This window comes from Euprymna scolopes, chromosome 9, assembly GCF_053919585.1.
Source record: "Euprymna scolopes isolate OS-2025 chromosome 9, ASM5391958v1, whole genome shotgun sequence".
Classification (NCBI taxonomy): domain Eukaryota; kingdom Metazoa; phylum Mollusca; class Cephalopoda; order Sepiida; family Sepiolidae; genus Euprymna; species Euprymna scolopes.
The window spans coordinates 50530493-50554891 of record NC_136490.1 but is presented as its reverse complement, the minus strand read 5'-3'; the positions used below and the strand labels follow the sequence as shown (position 1 = coordinate 50554891).

At 35.8% G+C, this 24399-nt stretch overlaps 1 protein-coding gene across 1 annotated transcript in view; it reads left to right on the top strand.

Moving 5' to 3' along the window:
• The window catches only part of LOC145284538 (thrombospondin type-1 domain-containing protein 7A-like), a 1985627-nt gene that overhangs the window by 1703714 nt on the left and 257514 nt on the right, over positions 1-24399 (top strand). Inside the window, exons 16-17 of the mRNA XM_080133436.1 lie at positions 2879-3073; positions 12153-12416. Of these exons, the coding sequence (XP_079989562.1) occupies positions 2879-3073; positions 12153-12416 (459 nt within the window). The remainder of the gene's footprint in view (positions 1-2878; positions 3074-12152; positions 12417-24399) is intronic.

Sequence of the window (24399 nt, the reverse complement as noted above, 5' to 3'; positions counted from 1 at the left end):
AGTAGCGCGGAATGTGTAAATAATCCAAGTCAACTGAAACGGCACTTACAAAGACCGGAGGCCATTCTTTTGTAGAGGGCCAAACATTTTAAGTAATTTGCAATTGAATTTCCGCACTGAGGATTGAACCTTCAACCTCCAAAACAGTGTCACTTACAATTAAATTTTACCTAGTATCTATGGTGTAAGGAATTCTGTATAAATTAAATCTCACTTGTGAGTGAACTTTCAACCTCCAAAAGCGTGTCAATCTTGAGTGGAGGCGATACTAAGAATACAATTACAATGTACTGACAGAATTACAGCATGCTACCACTGTTGATTAAATAAAGGGTTCTGTTCGAAATTCCGTGCAGGTTCACGAGTTTGGCAAAATACATCTGAAGAAGGTCGTTGGTTACATCGAACCAAACGTTGTTCGAATAACACTTAAGATGAAAACAGTAGTCCAAATCATTGAATTAATATATACTTATTAATTCATGATTTTTTTCTTACTGTAAGCTTGTCCACCAAAATCTTGTAATTATATATATATATATATATATATATATATATATATATAATTTAAAGGAGATTAGAATAATAGTCTAAAGAGCTAAGTGTATTTTAATGTAATAGTGAAATTACTAGTTTAATTAAAATACAGGAAATGCTCGTTGTAATTTAGATATATAATAAGCTCGATAGTTAAATGTCCTAGAGCTAATTCAATATTAAGTAATGTGATTTATAATTTAAAAGTTTTAAAATTTTTAAAATTTAAAAATCAAAATTTAATTAAATTAAAAATCAGTTTCATAAGAAGGAACAACAACAAAGTCAATTATCTGTACGATCGTTTCGGAAATCCGTGCTTTTTATTTGTGGTATACATGAAGTCACGTAGAATAATTATACATAGTTTTTTTGGTAAGCACGGTCTCCTCATCAGCAAATTTAGGAGGATTTCTATTGAATTGAAAAGACACCAAAAATAAACCTAGCATTAAAAGCAAGGCAGATGAATCTGAAAAATTGAAGTAAAAGGTTTGGATTTAAAATTTATAAGAAAATTAATAAGAAAATTGGTATAGGTTAGAGATAGAAATGAGTAGAAAAAATATATATATTTTTGAATTTACATAATAAATTTGATTTAAAAATATATAGATATATAATTACCTTTTGGTTTTTCTTTTTTTGAAATCAGGAACTGTATTTAAAGTAGTCATTTAGATGTTTGCTATAGCTTTTTATTTTATTGAATGATGAATTTTAAAAGGGCGACGCTCGTGCAGTAAATTGTTTCCGTTAGCGTATTTTGATTTAGAGACGCTACAGTTAATATCTATAGAGAGAGAGTTTTTTTTTTTTTTTTTTTTTTTTTTTTTGGTGTCTTTTCAATTCAATAGAAATCCTCCTCAATTTGCTGATGAGGAGACCGTGCTTACCAAAAAAACTATGTATAATTATTCTACGTGACTTCATGTATACCACAAATAAAAAGCACGGATTTCCGAAACGATCGTACAGATAATTGACTTTGTTGTTGTTCCTTCTTATGAAACTGATTTTTAATTTAATTAAATTTTGTAAAATTTTTAAAATTTAAAAATCAACTTTTAAATTATAAATCACATTACTTAATATATATATATATATATATATATGTATATATATATATATATATATATATATTTACATTTACATGGGGGTCACCACTTATCAAGGCCCGGAGGCCACTCAGGGATAAGGGTTATTGCGTGTACAGTAATCAATGAGATAGTATTGTAGTAATCATTAGTATTGGAGATTTGATAGAGTGTCTTACTTAAGGGGGAGGTTTGTCAGGAATTTGTTCACAACTTGGATTTCTTCAAATCCAAAATAGTCAGGTTGGGAAACAGGCGAACAGAAGAGAGTTCCACAATCGTGCACTTCTGAGAAAGAAGCTCTGCTCATGGAATCTACGTTTGGACTTAGGCACAGATAAAGAGTGGGGAAAATCATTGACAGAAGTTTCAGCCTGACGGGTGTTTTTTGTGAAAATATATATTTTGATTTTAAATTGAAAAGATGAAGAATAAAGAAAAGCGGCCAAGATAATTAGAATCGGAACTCAGACAGTTCCGAGTCTATATATATATATATATATTGAACATTGTGTCACTTTCAAACATGAGAGGAGGTTCCTATTGCTCTTGGGATTTGTACAGAACTGGCTAATTAGCATAATAGGCAACAAAAACAAAGAACACCGGTTTCATCAAAGGGAAATGGAATCAGTTCGTCTTTTCTATGGAGATAATTTTATCGTTCCAATGTGCGTGTGTGTGGGTTCATATACATATATGTGCATATTAATATATATGATTTAAAAAAAAACTTTTGAAGGATGAGATGCAAGTAAAATATTTTCCCATGTTTTTTCACATAAGGAAAATGGACTCCATACTGTTCATTGTTAAAGTGCTTTTTTATTTAATAAGACTGAGGAAAGGCTGTGAAAATTTTCAAACGATATAATGTTTGAATTTGTCCGAATACTCTTGAAACAATTGTAACTAACGATGAAATACACTATTTGTTGCATATTCCTTGATGTCTTGATTTTGTTAAAACAATGTATATTGAGTGCTATCAGCTAGAAGGTGATAGCACTCAAATCATATATTTTTTAAACCTTTTCTAATCATGACTATATTGGGTACAATAAAACGTGAAATAATCGATGGATAATTAACTGTCTGATAATAAATATGAAATCTATGTTACGCGTATTTTACGATCGAGCAACGCCGAGCTCCTTTGCTAGTATATATATATATATATATAAATCAGTGGACTTATTTTTTTTCTTGGTATGGAATATTCATTAACTTTTTTTTTTTTTCAGATGTTACATGCAGAGATCAGCGTCACAATTATTACGCACCTGATGTCTGTTTGGAATATGTAGGCCCTATGCCTGATGTTGCTGAACCGTGCTTTGTTCCATGCAGTGAAAAATGCCTTTTAACCGAATGGGGACCCTTTAGCAGTTGCATTAACGGCTGCAACGGATATAAGTTTAGACACCGGGAATTGAAAGGTAAGATTTTGTTTGTTTGTTATATATATATATATATATATATATTATATATATAAACAAACATTATTAATTTATTATTTGATTTATAAAACAGTAATCTACGAACATGTGTTTGGCGGTACTACTGCTCATCAGTGTAGCTTTGTTGTTGTAGGATTCGAACCTCAGACCATATGTACTATAGTCAAGTACATTAACCGTAACGCCACGAGGTCCTAGATGACTTTACATGTATTTTTTTTTTTTGATTGTTTTTAATGGTAATTAAATCCGGTTATTAGCGTCTAGAAAAATATTTTCCCTGAGAAAAATCGCCCCCCCTTACATACATATATGTGTACACATACACATATATGTTCGTGTGTGTGTGTTTCAAGATCTATCTTCATATTGTATCAGTTTTTTAAAGTATTTAGATTGTTACGCACGTCTAATAAATCAAAAAATTTGGCAGTTTTCTCACATGAACAATAACTTATTTGGAATTCTTAATGAGAGGAATGATTTATATTATCTATTCATTTATTTATTGCTGACTATTATCCTCATCTTCTAGTTGTTGTTCCAGGTGAGCATTGTCTGAAGATAGCGATTTCAATCCCACTAAGTCGGCCAGAGGCTTAGTCGGCCAAAACGTAGTGAGACGACAACAACTATGAAAGGCAGTAATTGCTAAGGATGCAGTTAGAAGGTTCGGAGTTCCTATCCTGCCAAGGTTAACTACCTGACGAAGGCCAGAGGAATAGTTGGCCGAAACGTCATGAAACAAAAACTAGAAGATGAGGATAATAGTTCACAATAAATGAATGGATAAATAACACTCGCCCCATGTTATTTGGATTTTTTGGACTACTATACTCATCTGGAGTGTCATGTCCACAATGTTTGGGTTTATGTAACCTCTGTTGTGAAAATAAGACTCGAGGTGAGAACAGTAGCCCGAAGTATCCAAATAATCTGAATGACCAATTCTCACCTGAGAAATTCAGAAAAATAATGTCAAAACACCTCATTTACAAGTCTGGTCCAAAGTTTTGTGACACCATAAATGAAAATCCGAGTATTGATAGCAAACCATAATCAATTTTGTTCTGCCACGTTAAAATGATTAAAAAAATATTAACATTTACATTTATATATACTTAATGCAAACCAAATGAAACTCATAGTAAAGCATTAAAGAAAGTCACATTAATTCAGTTGATGCTTTTAACCGGTAGATGGTAGGCGATTTTTTTTTTTTGCTATTTATTGCCTCCCCACGAGGGCAGAGTTAGACACAATTTCGATATTTTTTTTTGTGGGGAAAATCCAGCTCCCCAAAAAGGGGCACTCTGCATAGGAACGATAATAAAAATTGCCTCAGTCTCGAGGGATTCCTCCTCCACTGATCAAGGACATAAAAGTCGATGTGTAGTATCAGTATTTGTTCCTAGCCAAAAGGCCAAGAAGGTGATTTTTAAAGGTAATGTAAAAATAATGAAATGAGCTCTTTTTGCTGTTTTCTATTACTAATAGGTCACCGCTTATCATTTGGAGATAAGTATTAAAGAGATCATAAGTTGGATGATGAACAACACCATGGAACGATTCAAAACAATACGTGGATGGGGGAGAATTTAATTATTATAGAGGATGGAGCAGCAACTATTTTTGTGCTGTGTATAGCGAGTGTATATATATATATATATATATATATTTTTTTTTTTTACATGGGGATTACCACTTTTCCCCGAGTGGCTTACGGGCCTTGATAAGGGTTATTTTGTGTATAATAATCAATGGGATAATATCGTAGTAATAGTTGGTATTGGGGATTTGATAAAGTGTCTTACTTAAACAAATTCCTGATTAATTAAAGAAAGTCACATTCCTATTTATTGCCTATGTTGGACTTGAATACGTCTAAGTTGTAGTCAGGTGGGAAACAGGCAAACGGAAGAGAATTCCACATGCGTGCACTTCTAAGAAAAAAAAGCTATGTGTGCCTAAATCAAAACGTAGATTCCATGAACATAAAGAGTGGGGGAAATTACTGACAGTGGTTTCAGATAGACGGATGTTTATCGTGAAAGATTGGCGAGGGGGGACCAGAGATTGGAGCTCAGGCGAGCACTAGCCATGGAAATAAAGATAAAACAAAGACAGGCTCGCAACGTCTCTTTTGTGGGAGAGAGGCTGCAGGGAAGAGAAAAGGGCATCCCCCACTAAGCCACAAAGTCTATGTTGTACTCTGTCAAGGTAGGATAGGCTGTTTTTAGCAGCTCCTGCCAAGATGTGGCAGCAGTACTCCATTCTTGAACATATTTTGCTTTTATACAGATAGAGAATTGCATCAGCAGTGAGATATCTTCTGGAGCGGTAGAAGCATCCCACCATCTTCTCAGCGATCTTGGCAACAGACTTGATGTATGTGTTCCATTTAAGATCAGGAGTAAAGGTCAAATCAGGGAGGCATCATGTTTTGACAATCTCCTGAAGACGAGAGCCATCCATTTCAATTGATGCTAGATGAGGAACAGAGCGTTAATGATGTAAAGATAGGAACTTGGTTTTAGATGCATTAAAAGTAACCAACCATCTCTTCCCCCACTGAACTACGTGCTCAAGATCAGAGGAGATTTGATGTGTTGCCATAGATGTCAACAAATGAATTATGTTGATGACATGACCATCTAAGTGTGTGTTTTGGGAGATCGTTGATGTAGATCAGGAAGAGAGTTGGGCCAAGGATGGACCCCTGGGGGACTCCAGCATTAATACTGTGGGCCTCTGATTGCTGCCCATCAACTACTACTCTTATGAACCTATCAGAGAGAAATGATTTAATTATTGAGAAAACATTTCCAGTTATACCGTAGCTGGAAATCTTGTGAAGTAGGCCCTTATATCAAAGGCCTTCGATAAGGTATTGCATGTCAAGAGCAATTGTCCTAGAAAGGAAGCCTTTGTCGAGAGATTCACTAATCCTATAGGATATAACTGTTAGCACATCAGCTGTAGATCTAGCAGAACAAAAACCATATTGCATGTCACTAAGGGGGTTATTTCTGCTGAGGTGGTTGACTACTTCTTTATTTAATATGGATTCCAGTAACTTATTCATGACACATAAGAGACTTATTGGTCTGTACTGAGAGGGGGATGACTTATCACGTGAGTTCTTAAATACAGGGCATACTGACGAGGTTTTCCAGGGTGTTGGAAAGCATTTCTCCTTAAAGCAACGCTTAAACAGTTTTGTAAGTATGGGGGAAATTTCTGGTCGAAGCTTTTTCAATACTATAATTGGAATGCCGTCTGGGCCAGTTGCTTTACTGGGATCAAGGTTCTTGATTAGTTTGGCGACCTCATGCACAGATATTTGTATGTTGAGTAAGGTGTTGTCTGTTGTAGGAAGAAATATGGGGAGTTGATGCCCTTCGTCGCAGAGGGTAGAGTTAGCTGCAAAGTTCTTGGCGAATAGTTTGGCCTTGTCTGATGCTGATGAGATGACCTCAGGTCAATTGATGATGGTTGGGATGGAACGCATGCATCTGTTCAGGATCCTGTTTGCTATTTGCCAAAACTGGTGGGAACCAAGCCGCTGCTTAGCTACTTTGGATTTGATATATATATATATATATATATATATGTTTGATCAACACTGCTGGGGAGCCATGATGTAATATAGTGTTTTGTTTTTAAATCCCCGAAACAGTGTTTCATGGTAAACAACTGATGATCCCTTGAAAAATAAATTATTGGTATTATAGTAAATTCGAGAGCGAGTTGATGCAGTGATTGCAGGTGATTAAATGACTTACTGACTAGATGGTTTTCTAACGAATGATTTTAACCTTAAAAAATATTTTTTTGTATAGTTTTAAACTTCAAAGACTATATATATATATATATATATATATATATATATATATATATACACACACAGGGTATCCACAAAGTCTGGCTACATTATGTAGCCAGACTTTATGGACACCCTGTATATATAAACTGTAATCCAGTTACCTACATTACGTATTTATTATATATTGTATATATATATAATGTTGTGAGGACTACCAGAATGAATGTTATGTTGTTGGAGTTTGTATAACATGGGGGAAATGTAAATCGTGTATATATTTATGAACTTTTATCATTTAGTGGTGAGATTGTATGCGGGTGTATATACGTGTGTTTGACTAAGACGATTACAACGCTAAACGGTCAAATTTAGAGTTGTAACATTGCAGAAACAAACATAAGAAACAAATACAAATAAATAAGTCCGCATTTTTTTCTTTTTTAACACAATACTATTTATTACCGTTACTATCCTGCCTTGACACCACTAAAAAAATCTCTCGCTGCCACATGTCCATGTCATCTGATTCCCGTTTCTCTTTCTTCCCATCGCACGCTGGCCACAGCCGGCACATTCTCCCCTTCACTTTACACGACTGTCTCCTTTGGCGTCGAATTTTCGGTGTCCTTTTTCTCCTTTTTTTTCATGTCAGTTTGCCCACACTTTATAATTCGCACACGCGATCAAACATTGCTCCTACTGCTAATATACTCGTTTTCCATCTGTCTTTTGCAGCTACTGATATTTTCATATGCACTTTCTTACAGAGTTCGTTATGTGTGTATGTACATTTAAATACAGTTTATGAGGAAACAATATACATAAATATACTTACAACCAAAAAAGGACGAATAACACTTATTTGGGGTTTCAACTGGTCCATCTTGTTTTTGACGGGAAGTTGCTATGAAGATTCATCCTAAGAACGACAGAGCCTCGGGTTTTATTTTCGGCAACATTTTTTTCCAGAGTGTTTTCTTCCACCCTTTTGGAAAGTTGCAACGCTCCTCCTAGATTCTTACTATCACATTTGATAGGCGTTGGACACCTCACTTCCCCGGCTGCTTTGAGCCATTCGACTAGTCGGCTTTACTCTCTAGTTAGTGTTTAGAGTTTGACGGAGATAGACAATTTCCATGTATCTCAAAAAATACCATCTCCCCTTCTAAATGACGTCATAGCATACGTTACTAAGATAATCGCCTGATGTTTTTACACGGCTTTATTTTTAAGTTGTCAACTAAATTTTTTTTTTGCATAGATTTCAATACTTATCAAGACCTAGAGGCAACTCGAGGATAAAGGTTATTCAGTGTACAGTAGTCAATGGGATAATATCGTAGTAATCGTTAATAGTGGAAATTTGGTATATTGGTTTAGTTAAGGGGACGGTTCATCAGGAATTTGGTAGTCTTCCAGTCCAAGATAAACAAATTGTAGTCAGCTGGAAAGACGGTCAACGCAAGAGAGTTCCACAGGCGTGCAGTTCTAATAAAAATGTTATTATAACAATTCCATGAACAAAGATTCTTTAGATATTTATTTACGGTAATTTAGAAATGTAACTTATTCTTAATATTTAGATTATTCTAAAACATTTTAAAACCTTTCGGCATTACTCGGTCAATATCTAACACTATCTGTTAATATTAAACGTAAAAATAATAATGTAGTAAGTTGGGAAACAGCCGTGCAGGATTTTGTTCCACAGATGGAATGTTCTACGAAGAAATTGTTCATGGAAGTTCTGTTTGTATTTAAATACACATATGCAGAAAATAATAATTATTTCTTTTTATGTAGCTAGAGGGGTTCTTGCTGTGAAGGTTTTACAGGGTGAACCAAGGATTGGAACTCAGTCAAGCACACAAGAGAGAGAGAGAGAGAGAGAGAGAGAGAGAGAGAGAGAGAGAGAGAAAAGGCATAATGAAAGATGAGAGGATGAGAATTGGTGAAGACTTGGTGTCATTTGGGGTTAGAATAACAATCTCTTCTTTATTGGCAACAGATGCTTGCTGCCATCTCATTAATTAGACATTAGAACCTGCTGGCTGAATTGTTAGCTTGTGTAACAGGCTATTGCTCTTCATTGGAGGGACCGGTTCACCCTGTTTCGGCATCAAATTATCCGTGAGATATTAAGGAACTCTTCACGGTAGATAATTGGCAAGCGATTTCAACCATGTAAAGTGCTAAATACCATTTATTAAACGACCAGAATAATGGGGACTGTTTAGAACGATGTAATCACTTTCAGATGTGCTTAACACAGAATTTTAATTTGTCTCGATCTCTTCAGTTTCTTTTATCATCAATGTCATAGAATTATTACTGAAAAAAATCTAATTATTATTATTTGCATTCTTATTATTATCATTATTATTTACTTACAAAGAGTTTTTTTTACACAGGTCATCATCAAAGATGTTTCCTTATCAACAACCTGGGGTATTCCCTGGTCTAGGGGACAACAAGCCTCCCTAGTTTTCCAGTATTTTCCACTTCTTTTGATAACATTTGCAAATGAATTTGCGTTATTGCAATAGCGATTTACCACTGATTTCTTATTAACAATGACGAGTGGCGTTCACTGGAATTTAGATGGCAATAAACCTCCCCAAAGCTCCAATCTTCTTCGCACTTATCCAGTGGAAGTCTGGTTAGTGCTTTCCCTCCTCAGTCTTTTCGTCTTCTTTAACCTTTCACGGCCATTTGGTGTTGTGCCAGTTGATATTGACACTACCATTTTTTTTTGTTTCTTTCTTCTACTTATGTTGTAGCCTCTATATGTCCGATTAGCGTTCATAGGCTTTCCTTTATATTTCAGCCGTTTGCATTATTGCTATCCGTTGTATCTTCTCAGCCATCTCCCTGATTCCACTCTCTCCCAATCTTTTTTTTCTTAGTCAAGGTAACACAAATAATCGTAGGAGCACTTTCTTCATCTTTTGTATCTCTTTGAGCTCTCTGTATTTGTTTCTGTCTCCTTGATATTCTCTCTGTGATCTGCTGGAAAGGCAAAATCTACGATCTGGCAAAGCTTTTCCTTATTATTAACTAATATGACATAAGGTCTTCTTACTTTTTTCTTTTTCTTTTTAATTTTCTTTCTTTGAAGATTGCAATGCGGGTATAGGGCAGCCAAACCAGCTGCCAACATTCTCCTGCTTTTTATTGAAACCAACCGAGAGCTCTTTTTAGTATCCTCGCTGTTCCTTGAAGTGCAATTGTTTGGATCTCTTTTACACTTGTTTCACCAGGAATATTAGTTAGGTAGGACTTTAGGTTCTTCTTCATAAGCCCTATTCTTGATATTCATAAATAACCTCCCTGATAAAATTGTGGTGTCATCAGCAAATATACCCCTCTCACAAACACTCTATAGCAGGCACGAGGAGAAAACAAATAAACACATATAAAAGGAAATGGCAGAAACACTAGAGAATGACCTCCAATCTGTAGTGGAATGAGAACAAAAATCGATGGTCACATTCAATGCTGCCAAAACTAAGCTTGTTTCCTTCAATAATTACAAGAAACCTTCTCGACCACCAACAGCAATGGCCAAGAACACATTACCGGAAAGTACTTCCTTTAAACTCCTTGGCCTAATGTTTACAGGGAACATGAACTGGAATCGATACATTGAGAGCATTGCCAAGACTGCTGTGAAAAAGGTGGGCCCTCTCTACCATGCTAGAAAACTACATACGCCTGAAAGTATCCTGTACCTCTACAAGGCCACCATTCGCCTATGTATGGAGTACTGTTGTCACATTTGGGCTGGTGCATCTACTACTAGTCTCTTACTTCTTGACAGGGTTCAAAAGAGAGTTGTCAACCTGATAGGTCGTGAACTGTCATCTAAGCTTCAGCCTCTGTCCCATCGACGAAATGTTGCATCCCTCTGCCTGTTCTACAAGTACTTTAACGGTGAATGCTCTCATGAACTATAAGCACTTGTACCCCCTCGGTGTGACCACCCCTGACAAACCCGACAAGCAGCTAAATCCGACCCCTTCACAGTAGGAATCCCTAGGTGTAAGAAAGCCTTCTACTCCAAAAATTTCTTCCCCAGAACTGCTAGACTTTGGAACTCCCTTCTGGGATTCTGCTTTCCCAACTGTACTAGCATGTAAAAGTTCAAGTGTAATGTGAACAGATATCTTGCCACTCATATGCCTTCATAATACCCCCGCAAATTATGTTCCCGATAGCAGCTCCCCTACTTAAAAGTGGCACTGTGCCTTGTTTGAGGTGAAAATTGAATAAAAAAAAGAATTATATAAAAAAAAATAATAACTAGTATGATTGATATCTCCGTAAGACTTTCTTTTCATATCATACATGAAGCCTTGATATTTGGCCTGTTTCTCCCTTTCAGATCTGTACAGACCTCCATATTTAGGGAGACTCGCTTCAACCAAGTTTGCTACTCTCTCTGCCTTCTTACTTGATTATGATGATGACTAGTTTAGCGTTTTCATATCAGTCCTTAGAATCACAAATAAACAAAACTCATTTATTGCTAAAAACAATTTGCTTCCTCACTAGAGGAGAGTTAGGTACAAAATTGGATTCTAATATAGAGAAAATCCAACTCTTCAAAAAGAGAAACAGTGATTTTTTTTCTGATTTTTTTTTTTACAAGGGGGTCATCACTCATTAAGGCCTAGAGTCGACTGGAGTGTAAAGATTACCGAGTGTAAAGCGATCATTGAGACAACATTTTAGTGGTGGTGGAAGTTGGGTTAGTTATAGAAATATGCATCCGATTCTGTAAGATAGTTTTGTTTGGACATTTTTGTTAATTGTACCACTGCGTTTGTCGTGATATTGAAGAAACGACAAAAATCAAAACATTTAGTAAAAATATGCATATCGATCGCAAAGTAAATTTTAATGTGTTTGCTAACATTTTAAAAGATTTACAACTAAAAAATGTTTTTATTTCTATAAAAGCTAAAAGCCATGACGGCAGCCATATTGGATTGTTCGTCAATAAACTAGCAGATATAAAAACAATTGAATTAAAAAAAAAAAAACAACAACTTTAAAACCTTTTCACATGCAGGACGGTAAAAAGTTTTCTTGCGTTTAGTAACCGTTATTTGTTTTATGCTTTGTTTTCGATCTCTCGACTGTTAACTAAAGTTCTCCATATCTAAAACATGGACAATGAAGCAATATAGACGGACTAATAAGATTTTTTTCTTTTTGTTTCTTTTACAGATCAGAGCAAATTCTTTACGGAGTGTAAGAATCGACTGCGATATCCCCTCTACGAAAAGGTTCATTGCAAATGTGACCCTTTCCAGCCAATCACCATAGGGAATCTGTCAGAATGCATTATAGAAGGGCCGAAGGTGCAGTCTTCGACGGAGGAGGCCGAATCTTTCGACATGTCCAATTGCGGAGAAGGAAAAGCATACAAAGCCCTTTTGTGCCTTAACAGCAATGATATTTTGAAGGGCACCTCGCAGTGTTCTGATGCAGGTTTGACTTGGCTTTACTTTTAAATTTCTTCTCCGATCTATTTTCTTTTCCCTCACAGATTTCATTTAATATTTTTCATAAGCATTACAATTTGTAACAAAAAAATATTTTAAACTCCATTCCCTTTAAAATAAGTAAAAAACAATAGGTTTTCTTTTACCGGCGGAAGTGTCTCAAGCGAATAAAAATACCCTAAACATTTTTCAAAGGGATAAGGTAAAGCCTGGGGGGAAACACTTCATAGAAGTTCACAGGATCAGAACAAGTCATCTTAACAGTGATCTAGATCTTATTTGCTTTAGTGCTGCGTGAAAATCCCAGCTTAGTTGGGAAATTACTACTGATGCAGAGAGGGTACCGTGCTATGTTTTTCATAGTATTTTCAAGTAAAATTCAAATTTAGCGGTTATCTTTTGCGTATTAAATTGTCAGGTGAAAGTACAGTATAGTTACAAAACATCGCCCCCATGTAAAGAATAGGTTTTTAAATAATAAAAAAATCGTTATTATCTCAGCATCGGTACCTTCTCTGAAGAAGTACCGGGAAATTAATAATATTAAAGAAAAACAATTTGCTGTGGTTTACCTATCATTTATGACATATTTGCGTTGAAAAATATATGTTACGCATAATTTATAAGCCTTTTAGTCGATAAGTATCGATTCTGATTAAATTTACCATATTTATTTAGCTGCTTGTTTACGTTAAACAAGATGGCTACCATGCTCAAAATCAATATTTATACTAACTTATAAGCTTATAATTCTCATTATAAGTTAGCATCATGAAAATTATGTTAACTTATAAGCTTATACTTTTTATTAAATATTTACCTTTTTTTAATGAAAATAGATAAAGCACAATAAATTTTGTTGTTATTTTTTTTGCTAATTTCTTTAAGGTGTTTCCTTTAAAATTATGTATGCTGCTTATATCATAATTTTATTGATATGAAAATAATTATTTCGATTACTATTCTCACCTTGAGTGTTATTCTGAGAACGTTTCAGCCATCGCAATGCCCTTTGGCAGAACAGATAAAGCATTTGGTAATGTATAATTCTCTGTAACACTTTTCTGAAGGTTAAAGGTCCAATCCTTATTACAGGCAATACTAGGAATACAACCGTGAATTATTAAGGATTTTACATAGTTGATGATATATATATATATATATATATATATATATATATATATATATATATATATATATAGTATATAGAGCATAATCATGTTGACACACCGGTTCCCATTAGATCACCCAAGTTAAGCAACGTTGAGCACGGTCAGTACTAAAATGAGTGGTCATTTGAGAATAGCAACGCTGTATGTCCTCTCTTCTTATTACGACATTGTTTTCAGTTATCCTGGACTTCTCCTTGCCATTAGACTCAAGCAGTACTGATTCAAGAGAGGTGTGGCTGAAGATTGCACAACCCTTGCCTCCTAATTACACTCGTAGCTACCCTTATAGGGAATATATCCATAATCTTTCGAAACTGAACGGGGGTGGTGAGTTGACAGAATGCGAACAAGCCACCCCTGTGGATTAAATAAAGGGTACTATTTAAGATTCCATCCAAATTCCTGGGTTTGATAAACAAGATTCTCGAGTTTGACAAGATATACGTGAAGAAAGACCAAGGTTACATTGGCTGAAACGTTATTTGAATAGCACTCAAGATGAGAACAGTAGTCCGAATAATTCAAATAAAACAAATTATCAATCCTCATCTCAAAAATTAAGAAACAAACAAAATTATGTTTCATTAGATTTAGTAAAAATTTCATTTATTTGCAACAATATTTAATGCATCATTGCTGCTTTTTGCTGACACATATTTGCACACGTAATGCCCATATAATACTGTATACGCAATAACCCTTATCTCCGAGTGGCTTCCGGGCCTTGATAAGTGGTGACTACATTGTAAAAAAAAAATACCCTTAAAAATGATTAATTTAGCCCAGGTAGCGAAGAGCCGCCATCATTATATTTGGTTTAACATCCGTTTTCCAGTCTGGCATGTGGTTGACGGCTTTTAGTAATTGACTTCCAAATTAACCCATCTCTCGCCAGGTCTTTATTTCGCCTTTGTTCTCTTCTATTCATCCTTATTACTCTCTCCCACGTTTCTCTCAACCTTTTCCTGTGAACCGGACATTCTACTTCAACTGTTCTACCACCATTAACTGAAGACTCTCATGCATTCTTTTAACATCACCATACCATCAAAATCTTATCTTCTGCGTACATGTCGCTATAATCCAAATTTAATCTTGCTCAAGAGTCATAAATTTAATCCTGTATCTAAGACTTATATTACACATCGATTGTATCATTCTCATATCATTTCTATCCATAAAATTTATGCTATTGTAAATGGGTAAGCCCTCATAACAATAAAAACAACAACAGTGTATAATAGTCTCATAGGAAATTATCGCTACCCAACACGAGTTCACAGACTGTCGGCATTTTCCGACTATTAGTTAGACAACCTTTTCTTTGTACTCACTTTCTTGTGCAATATATCCTTTTCTAGCTAAACCCGTTCTTCGAATATTTATGGCGCTTTCCATAACATCATCATTCACTAGCGAGGTTTCCTTTCTGTATCTAATAATACTGTGCTAACCCTTCTCTTTAAATTACTGTGCTTATTATTAAAGTGAAAAATTAGAGTCTTCCTAAGGATTTGAAACTCTTCTTGAAAATAAGAGACGGCCAAATTATGAACAATTTGGGTAATGAACCCAATAGTCAGTTAAGTTTTACATAAGTGAGTTTGCCAATACAATTAAATCTGAAAAAAAATTAGGATAGAAACTATTTTTATTGCCATCTAATAAACATTTAAATAAATTTATACTTTTAAGATTGTTGTAAAAGTTATTGAATAGAATGTAAGTTTAGTTAAAGGGAAAAAAATGATCAAAATAATATTTTCATGTAAATAAATTGCAATCCAATATAAAAATATAAAGTTCACAAACATTACAAGTTAAATTTAAGATTAAAGGAAATAAAATCCAAACTTAACCTCATTCTGCTCATTCATTATATTTCTTTTCCCCTCCAACGATGGGTTAAATACGAGGGGCGTTCCAAAAGTAATACCTCCTATTTTTATTCCGTCCGAGGGGATTGCAAATTGCATTAAGATAATGACCGAACTGATGCATTCAGGTTTGGAAAATTTCGTATCTCTGTTGCAGATATTGACGGTGTGAAACTCTAAGAAATAAACCACTGTCATGAACGTGCATCAGAAGGAGAAATACGCCATTGAATTACTAGCAAAAGTACATGGTGGTGACTATGTAGAAAAATAAATTCTAGAGCACAAAATGTCGCTCATTTTAATGGCACTGTTCCTGTCTTTGTAGCTTAACAACTTTTTGAGTAAAAAAGTAAGAAGCTTTACTATCCGTGCAGGAGGTCGCCAAGCTAATCAAGAACCTAGATTCCAGTAAAGCAACTGGTCCTGACGGCATCCCAATTATAGTGTTAAAAAAGCTTCAACCAGAACTTGCTCCCATACTTACGAAACTATTTAAATGCTGCCTTAAGGAGAGGTGCTTTCCGACTCCCTGGAAGACCTCATCAGTTTGCCCTGTATTTAAGAATTCAGGTGATAAGTCATCTCCCTCTCAGTACAGACCAATAAGTCTCCTGTGTGTTATGAGTAAGTTGCTGGAATCCATATTAAATAGAGAAATAGTCAACCACCTCAGCAGGAATAACCTTCTTAGTGACACACAATATGGTTTCCGCTCTGCAAGATCTACCGCAGATGTGCTGACGGTTATATCCCACAGGATTAGTGAATCTCTTGACAAAGGCTTCCTTTCTAGGGCAATTGCTCTTGACATATCAAAGGCCTTCCAGCTACGGTATAACTGGAAATGTTTTCTCAATCATTAAATCATTTCTCTCTGATAGGCTCATAAGAGTAGTGGTAGATAGACAAAAATCGGGGACTTGCAATATAAATGCTGGAGTCCCTCAGGGGTCAATCCTGGGCCCAACTCTCTTCCTGATCTACATCAATGACCTCCCTAAACACATACTTAAATCATTCGTTGACATCTGATGACACGACCATCTACGGCAACACATCAAAAGCTGTAAATGACAAAGTTCTTTCTGATTCTATCTCCTCTGATCTTGAGCGCATGGTTCAGTGGGGGAAGATGTGGCTGGTTACCTTTAATGGATCCAAAACCAAACTCCTATCCTTACATCATCAACGCTCTGATCCCCATCTGGCATCAATTGAAATGGATGGCTCTCGTCTGGGTGAGGCCCTGTGCTTTGACAAGCTTCTGGGTTTGACCTTTACTCCTGATCTTAAATGGAACACATACATCAAGTCTGTTGCCAAGGTCGCAGGAAAGATGGTGGGATCCTTCTACCGCTACAGAAGATATCTCACTAATGATGCAATTCTCTATCTATATAAAAGCCAAGTACGTCCAAGGATGGAATACTGCTTCCATATCTGGGCAGGAGTTGCTAAAAACAGCCTATCCTGCCTTAACAGAGTACAAAATAGACTTCGTGGCTTAGTGGGGGATACCCTTTTCTCTACCCTGCAACCTTTCTCCCACAGAAGAGACGTTGCGAGCCTATCCTTGTTTTATCGTCATTTCCATGGCAGGTGCTCATCTGAACTCCAATCTCTGGTCCCCCCCTCGCCAATCTTTCACGAAAAACACCCGTCTAGCTGAATCCACTGTGAAAAATTTCCCCCATTCTATATCTGTGCCTAAATCAAAACGTGGATTCCATGAACAAAGCTTCTTTCTTAGAACTGCACGCCTGTGGAACTCTGTTCCGTCTGCCTGCTTCCCTCCGGACTACAACTTGGATGTCTTCAAGTCCAATGTTAACAAATTCCTAATGAACCGCCCTCTTCAGTAAACACTTCATAAAATCTCCACACTAACGTAATGTACTTGCAATAACCCTTATCCCTAAGTGGCTTCCGGGCCTTGATAAGTGGTGATCACTGTGTAAAAAAAAAAAAAAAAAAACTTTTAGAACGACCCCCATAGTATTACTGCTTGTGGTGATATTCTGGCTTGTTTATAATGTACTATTTTAATCTCTGTAGTATTTCCTTTGTTTATTGCATTCAACAATTAATAAGGAGAGAGAGAAGAGGAAGCTTAAGTATTTACGTGTTTAAGACGACCCCTTTCCCCCATGTAGCAGATGATCCTTCTTTGGAAGATATAGACTCGAATCTTATACAATTATCCTTTTTTTTCTTGTGATTTTCTGGATTTATTTTCACACTTGAGTTGAATTAACCATTGATTTAAGGGTATTATCCAATTAAAAGAAGTGTCAACAACAATATAAAAAAATAGCAGTTCGATGAATCCAAATGATTTAAAGATATTGTTATTTCTCCTGTTCTCATCTTGAGTGTCATTTTCACAACGTTTCGGTCGATGTAACATCCGACATTCTTGAGGTGTACCTTTTCGAACTAGGGAATTTGTACGGAATTTCCTACAGAATCCTTTATTTACTTCATTGGGGATAGGACTTCTATCCAGTCATGACTGACAGAATAAGAGCATACCAAGTAATTCATAATCGTATTTTTTTGGTTGCCCACACTGAGGATTAAACCTTCAAACTTCGGGAGAATATCACTTTTACAATTGATTTTTTTCCAAATACTCTAATGACTGCGGAAAAATCCAATTGCAATTGTATTTTTCAGTCGCCCACACTGAGAATTGATCCTTTAATCTTCAGAAGAATATCACTTTTTTTTCTCAGTGTGGGTGATCGAAAAATGCACCTGAAGAAGGTCGGAGGTTACATCGACGGAAATGTTATGAAAATGACACTTAAGATGAAAACAGTAGTCTGATGAATCCAACTAATACGAATAACCAATCTTCATCTAAAAAAAATCAAACACGTAATATTTTATAATATCCATTTTTTATGTTAATTTTTATATACTGCCATTTTTTAAAATCACATTTTCAGTGGTTAATGCGAAAAAAATAATGATGAATTTATGTACACTTTCGCAACTCATATGAAATCATGTTTACAAACTGGGAAAGATCCATCAGCATGATGAAAACCTTTATATTCATACTATCTGTTCCAACCTGGCGTTGCCCGGGATGCGGTAAAGTTATTTTAGTTTTTTTTTTATTTGTTTGCCTCTCTTACCACTAACATTTTATTTCTTTTTTGTATATATGCAACTATTTTATGTTCTTTAATTAGAATATTAGTTGTCTGTTCGTAAAGACGAGGAGAAAAGAAACTGAAATGTATTTAAATTGACAATCAAAAATAAATTTAGGAAAATGACATTTAAAAACTTCTTTTTTTACATGTTGTCACAGTTACTATTAATCGAATATTTATTGAAATAGTAAGTAAATTTGATAACTGCACATTGAATTATATTTTTATAACGGCATAAAAATATGTGACAATTGCAGGTTTCCTCTCAAAATTATTTATATTAATAAAAAATATTGAAAGTACAGAAAATACATGAATTTAAAAATTTCATTTATCAGTATGAATAAGATAAGAAACATTCTCAATCTTCGATTGCCAAGACTAATAACAGCCTACATGAGAGCTCATTCTCCATTCTCCTCGCCTTCAAAACTCATAGACAACATGAACTGGAACAAATACATTGAGAACATTGCCAAGCTGCCGAAAATAAGGTGGTATCCCTATACTATGCTAGAAAACCACTCACACATAAGAGTATCCATGCATGGGGTATTATTGCCACATCTAGGCTGGTGCATCTACCTTGAGTCGCTTCCTATTAGACAAAATCCCATGCATTCAATGCTGAGGTCCCTACATTTTGAAAAGCCTTCTAGTAGTTTCTTCCTTTGGACTGACAGAGTTTGGAATCTCCTCCCTGTTTTCTGCTTCTCTGACTATATGCAGAAGTTAAAATGTAATATGAACAGAAATCCTGCTACTTAACTCCCTCCATAGTCCCCTGTAGACATGATCCCAAATAGTACCCCTTTATATCCAAGTTGCAGTTTGTTTTGTTTGAGGTGAAAAATATTTTTAAAAAACAAAACAAAAAAAAAAACCCAGGAAACAGAGATTAATGTTATTTTAAAAATTAATCGATTAATAGTTAACAAGAATTGCTACTTTGTATTGTTTGGATTATTCAGAGAACTTGTGAACATATTCTAGATCTTGAAGTTTTAATTCTGACTTGTCAGTAAATTTTTATTTGCTTTACTTTGGACGGCTTTATAATTTTATTTGATATCTTTTTAGAGGACCAAAAAAAAAACATGTCTAAGTTTTTAAAAGGTGCACTTGAAGAAGAGTGTACATCAGCCGAAATATTAAGGAAAAATTAATAACAAGGATGAGAATAATCCAAATAATCAAAATCAAGGTTAAAATATTCTCCATCTTCAACGTCATGTTAAAATTTCGAATATTATATATTTTTACACTTCCTTTTAATAGAAATAATTCTGTTAGTTTTATTGTCTTCCTTAAGACTATTCCAGAATTAAGGATAATCATAAAAAAAAATGTCACAAATACATTTTGGAAAAAAAATAATTTAACACCATTTTCTAATATTTTACATCAGAGCCATCTTCTTTTAAGTAAAATACCACCATTTTTTCATAGAGAAATGAATTCAAAAGTAAGATCTTAGAGCAATTAGATTTGTGGCATTTTTTAAAAGAGGATGGCTCTATGTTAATTTTATTTTTTATATCGGACTATTAGTCTCATCTTTATTAGTTGTTGCTTGTTTGTTTTTATTGGTTCACAACGTTTCGGCCAACTTCCTCTGGCCTTCGTCAGGTGGTAACCGCGACGGATAGGAACTTCGAATCTCCTAACTGCATTCTCAGCCATCACTGCCATCCGTAGTTGTCGTCGTCTCACCACATTTTTGACCAATTACCTCTGGCACCCAAAGCGTGCCAGAGGTAATTGGTCAAAAATGTGGTGAGACGACGACAACTACGGATGGCAGTGATGGCTGAGAATGCAGTTAGGAGATTCGAAGTTCCTATCCGTCGCGGTTACCACCTGACGAAGGCCAGAGGAAGTTGGCCGAAACGTTGTGAACCAATAAAAACAAACAAGCAACAACTAATAAAGATGAGACTAATAGTCCGATATAAAAAATAAAATTAACATAAAAATGCTCATCTCAAAAATAAAAAATTCCAATTAAGGAATAATATATATATAGGATGGCTCTATATTGTGACATAGATTCAAAAATATCTTTTTAAAATATCTTGTATTTGAGCCACCGTCTTTTAAAAAAATATTGTATCCGTTTTTGAAAAATATTTTAATTCATTTTCTCATGTATTATGTTTGAGTCAGCATCTTTTCACAAATTCTTCTGGAAAAAATAAATTAAAAACTACTTTCCGAAGATTTTACATCGTTACCATCCTCTTTTAAAAATGCCACAAATCATTTTTCGAAAATTTCATTTTCCAATAATGTTACATTTCTGGAATCACCCAATTTAAAAAAAATGCCACAATCCTTCTAGAGTAGTAAATTAAGAAAAAGAAATTAGATTTTACATTAAAGTCACACTTTTTTTTAATTCAGCAAATTTGTTCTTGAAAAAAATATTTAATGTAAAATCATAGAGAAATAAATTTAAATTTTAAATTAATTGCAAAGATTGGAGTAAGAAGGCTTTTTTAAATCATATTCTTTTCTATTGTGCTATACTTATTTTAGGGGAATTATTTAAGTTTTACTATTGTTATATATATGTTTTGGTATCAACGGTGAATTGCTCAAAAGGCTAGTTTCAAAAATCTACAATGCACTCGGAATGCAGAAAATATATAATATTGCAATGTATTCGTGCATTGTGTATGGGTGAGGTGATCCAGCTGTCTCCTTTATCCATATCTATATTTTTATTTGTAATAATAAGTCATCCCTTATCAAGACTAAAACCAATCGAGGATAAGGATTAATAGGGCAGATATATTGATAGAAGAACGGTGATTAATAACATAAAGCGATTGAAAAGCTCCACGTGCTGCATACTTCAAGAAAGATCCAGAAAACAAGTGTTAAAAAACTAAAGGACAAAATCGGATATCATCGAGAGTTACAAGGTCAAATTTTCACGATGATACGGAATTATCCTACCTAATGATTGCTATTCTGAATTCGTAACTCCTCACCCCCCCCCCGTAAGCTGCCACCAACTGACTGTTTCTCTTGTTCCAACATAAACAACTTTTTTAAATATTATTTTTTAGTGTACCATTAATTATCGGGTTAAATATTTAGTTTAAAATTAGAATACTCTGAATTTAAGAACAAATCAGTTTTTTTTTTTTTTTACTTTTTAAAAAAAATTTTTTTTAATTATATTTTCACCCCAAACAAGGCAAATTGCCACTTTGGTATAGGGGGCTACTATCAGGGGCAACAACTACTGGGGTACTATGTAGGGATTTGGGCAGCAAGATGTCAGTTCACGTTACACTTGAACTTCTGCACGTCAGTACTGTTGGGGAAGCAGGGACCTGGAATGGAATTCCAGAGCCCAGCGGTTCTGGGGAAGAAACTATTGGAGTAAAAAGATCTTTTACATCTAGGGATCTCTACAGTGTGGGGGTGGGATTTAGCTGCCTGTCGGGTTTGTCGAGGGTGCTCACGTCGTGGGGGCACAAGTGATTGCAGTTCGTCAGAGCATTCACCACTAAAATACTTGTAGAAAAGGCACAGGGATGCAACATTTCGTCGATGGGACAGAGGCCCTGAACTGGCATCTAAGCTTCAGCCTATCAGGTTTGCGACTCTCTTTTGAACCTTGTCAAGGAGCGAGAGACTAGTAGCAGATGCACCAGCCCAGATGTGACAGCAATACTCCATACATGGGCGAATGGTGGCTTTATAGACGTACAGGATACTTTCGGGTGTTAGTAGTTTTCTAGCACGGTAGAGAGAGCCCACCTTTCTTGCTGCAGCCCTGGCAATGCCTTCAATGTAATTGTTCCAGCTCATGTTTCCTGTGAACGTTAGGCCAAGGAGTTTGAAAGATGTACTCTCGGATAAAGAGTCGTTGGCCATTGCTATAGGTGGTAGAGAGGGTTTCTTGTAATTATTGAATGAAACTAGTTTAGTCTTAACAGCATTGAACGCGACCAACCACTTTTGTCCCCATTCTACCACAGATTGGAGGTCATCCTCTAGTGTTTCTGCCATTTCTTTAGAAATGTGTTCATTCGTCTTTCTGTCGTGCCTGCCATAGAGTGTAGTGTCATCAGCATATATACCCATCTCAGAGGCAATTTTGTCGGGGAGGTCATTTATGAATATCAGGAACAATAGAGGTCCAAGGATAGAACCCTGGGGCACCCCCGCATTTATATCATATTGTTTAGATGTACGACCGTCGAGGCCAACATAATTAAATCCTTCTTAGATAAGAGACAAATCCAGGTTAAGTATTCTACCAGTGATACCGTATGATCTAATTTTCCTGAGGAGACCCTCATGCCATATCCTGTCAAAAGCCTTAGATATATCTAGAGCTACCGCTCTGCCCTCACCCGCTTTGTCCAGTGAATGGTATATACGTTCAGAGATCACAGTTAGGATGTCTGCTGTGGAACGATCTTGTCTAAATCCATATTGTGGGTCAGTCAGAAGTTTAGCATCTGTAAGGTGATGGACTAGAGTATGGTTAATTAAGGTCTCAAATATTTTGGCAAAAAGTGGAAGGAGGCTAATGGGGCGATAATTTGATGGGTCAGTCCTTTCGCCAGAATTCTTGGAAAACTGCTTCTGTTGTACCAGTATTCAACAGCCCGGAAAGCAAGCTTCATTAAGGCATTTGTTGTAGAGTTTGGAGAGAACTGGAGCTACTTCGGCTGAGCACTTTTTTAATAGTACAGCTGGGATAAGATCGGGTCTACATGATTTTGAAGTGTCAAGGTTTTTTATGATAGCATGCACCTGAGCAGGGGTGGTTTTCAGATCGTCTAGCGTGGCGTCTGTCTGCATAGGAAAGTCAGGTAGGGGGTGGTTGGAAGAGTCCAATGTGGAGTTTGAGGCAAACCGACTGGCAAGCATGTTAGCCTTGTCGGTTGCTGAGGAGACAACCTCGTGATTGTTGGTTAGTGGGGGAATTGTTGATTGCCCATTATTTACTACACTGTTGTAGATTTTCCAGAAGTCTCGAGTTCCTAGTTTTTGGGTTCGATGCGGTTTTTAGTGGTTTCCGTAAATTCTCTCTTAGCTGTCGCTATTTCTTTCTTAACGTTATTTCTAGCTTCCATATATTTCAGTCTGTTTGAACTGGACTTATGTCGGTTAAACCTACGGTATGCATGCTGCTTTTGAGCAATGGCAGTTGCGCAAATCGACATAAACCATTGGGGAGAGTGGGGCTTACTATAAAATTTCTGCATGGGAACATGCGCTTCGATTGCAGTTTTGAACCGGTCAGTGGTCTCGTTTGCACACTGTTCAGCAAGGAGATAAAAAAATTTTCTCCATGGGGCATCTCTGATTAGTTCCCTGATGGCTTCCCAGTCAGCCTTTTTATAATATCTCGTTGTTTTGAGCACTGGCTCTTCAGTTTTGGCTCTAGAGTTTAGGGCGATTTCAACCATTAATCACTGCATGATCGGCGTTCCCGAGTGGGCTGTGGGCCTTGGTTATGCAGTCATCGGGAACTGTGGTCAAAAACAGATTTAGAAGTGATGCGTGTAGTTCTTCCTGGTCAGGGAAACGGGTTGGAAACGTAACAATTTGTGATAGGGAGTGAGATATAGTGAAGCTATGAGTTGTGCTGCCCGCTGCATCTGTGTAAGTGGAGAAAGGTCAGCTGATGGTCTACTTGTGATGCATGTCTGATGCTCTGCATAACCTCTTGTTTAGCTCTCCCTTACCTAAACCGAAACTCTTTAAAAAATATGACGACAGTA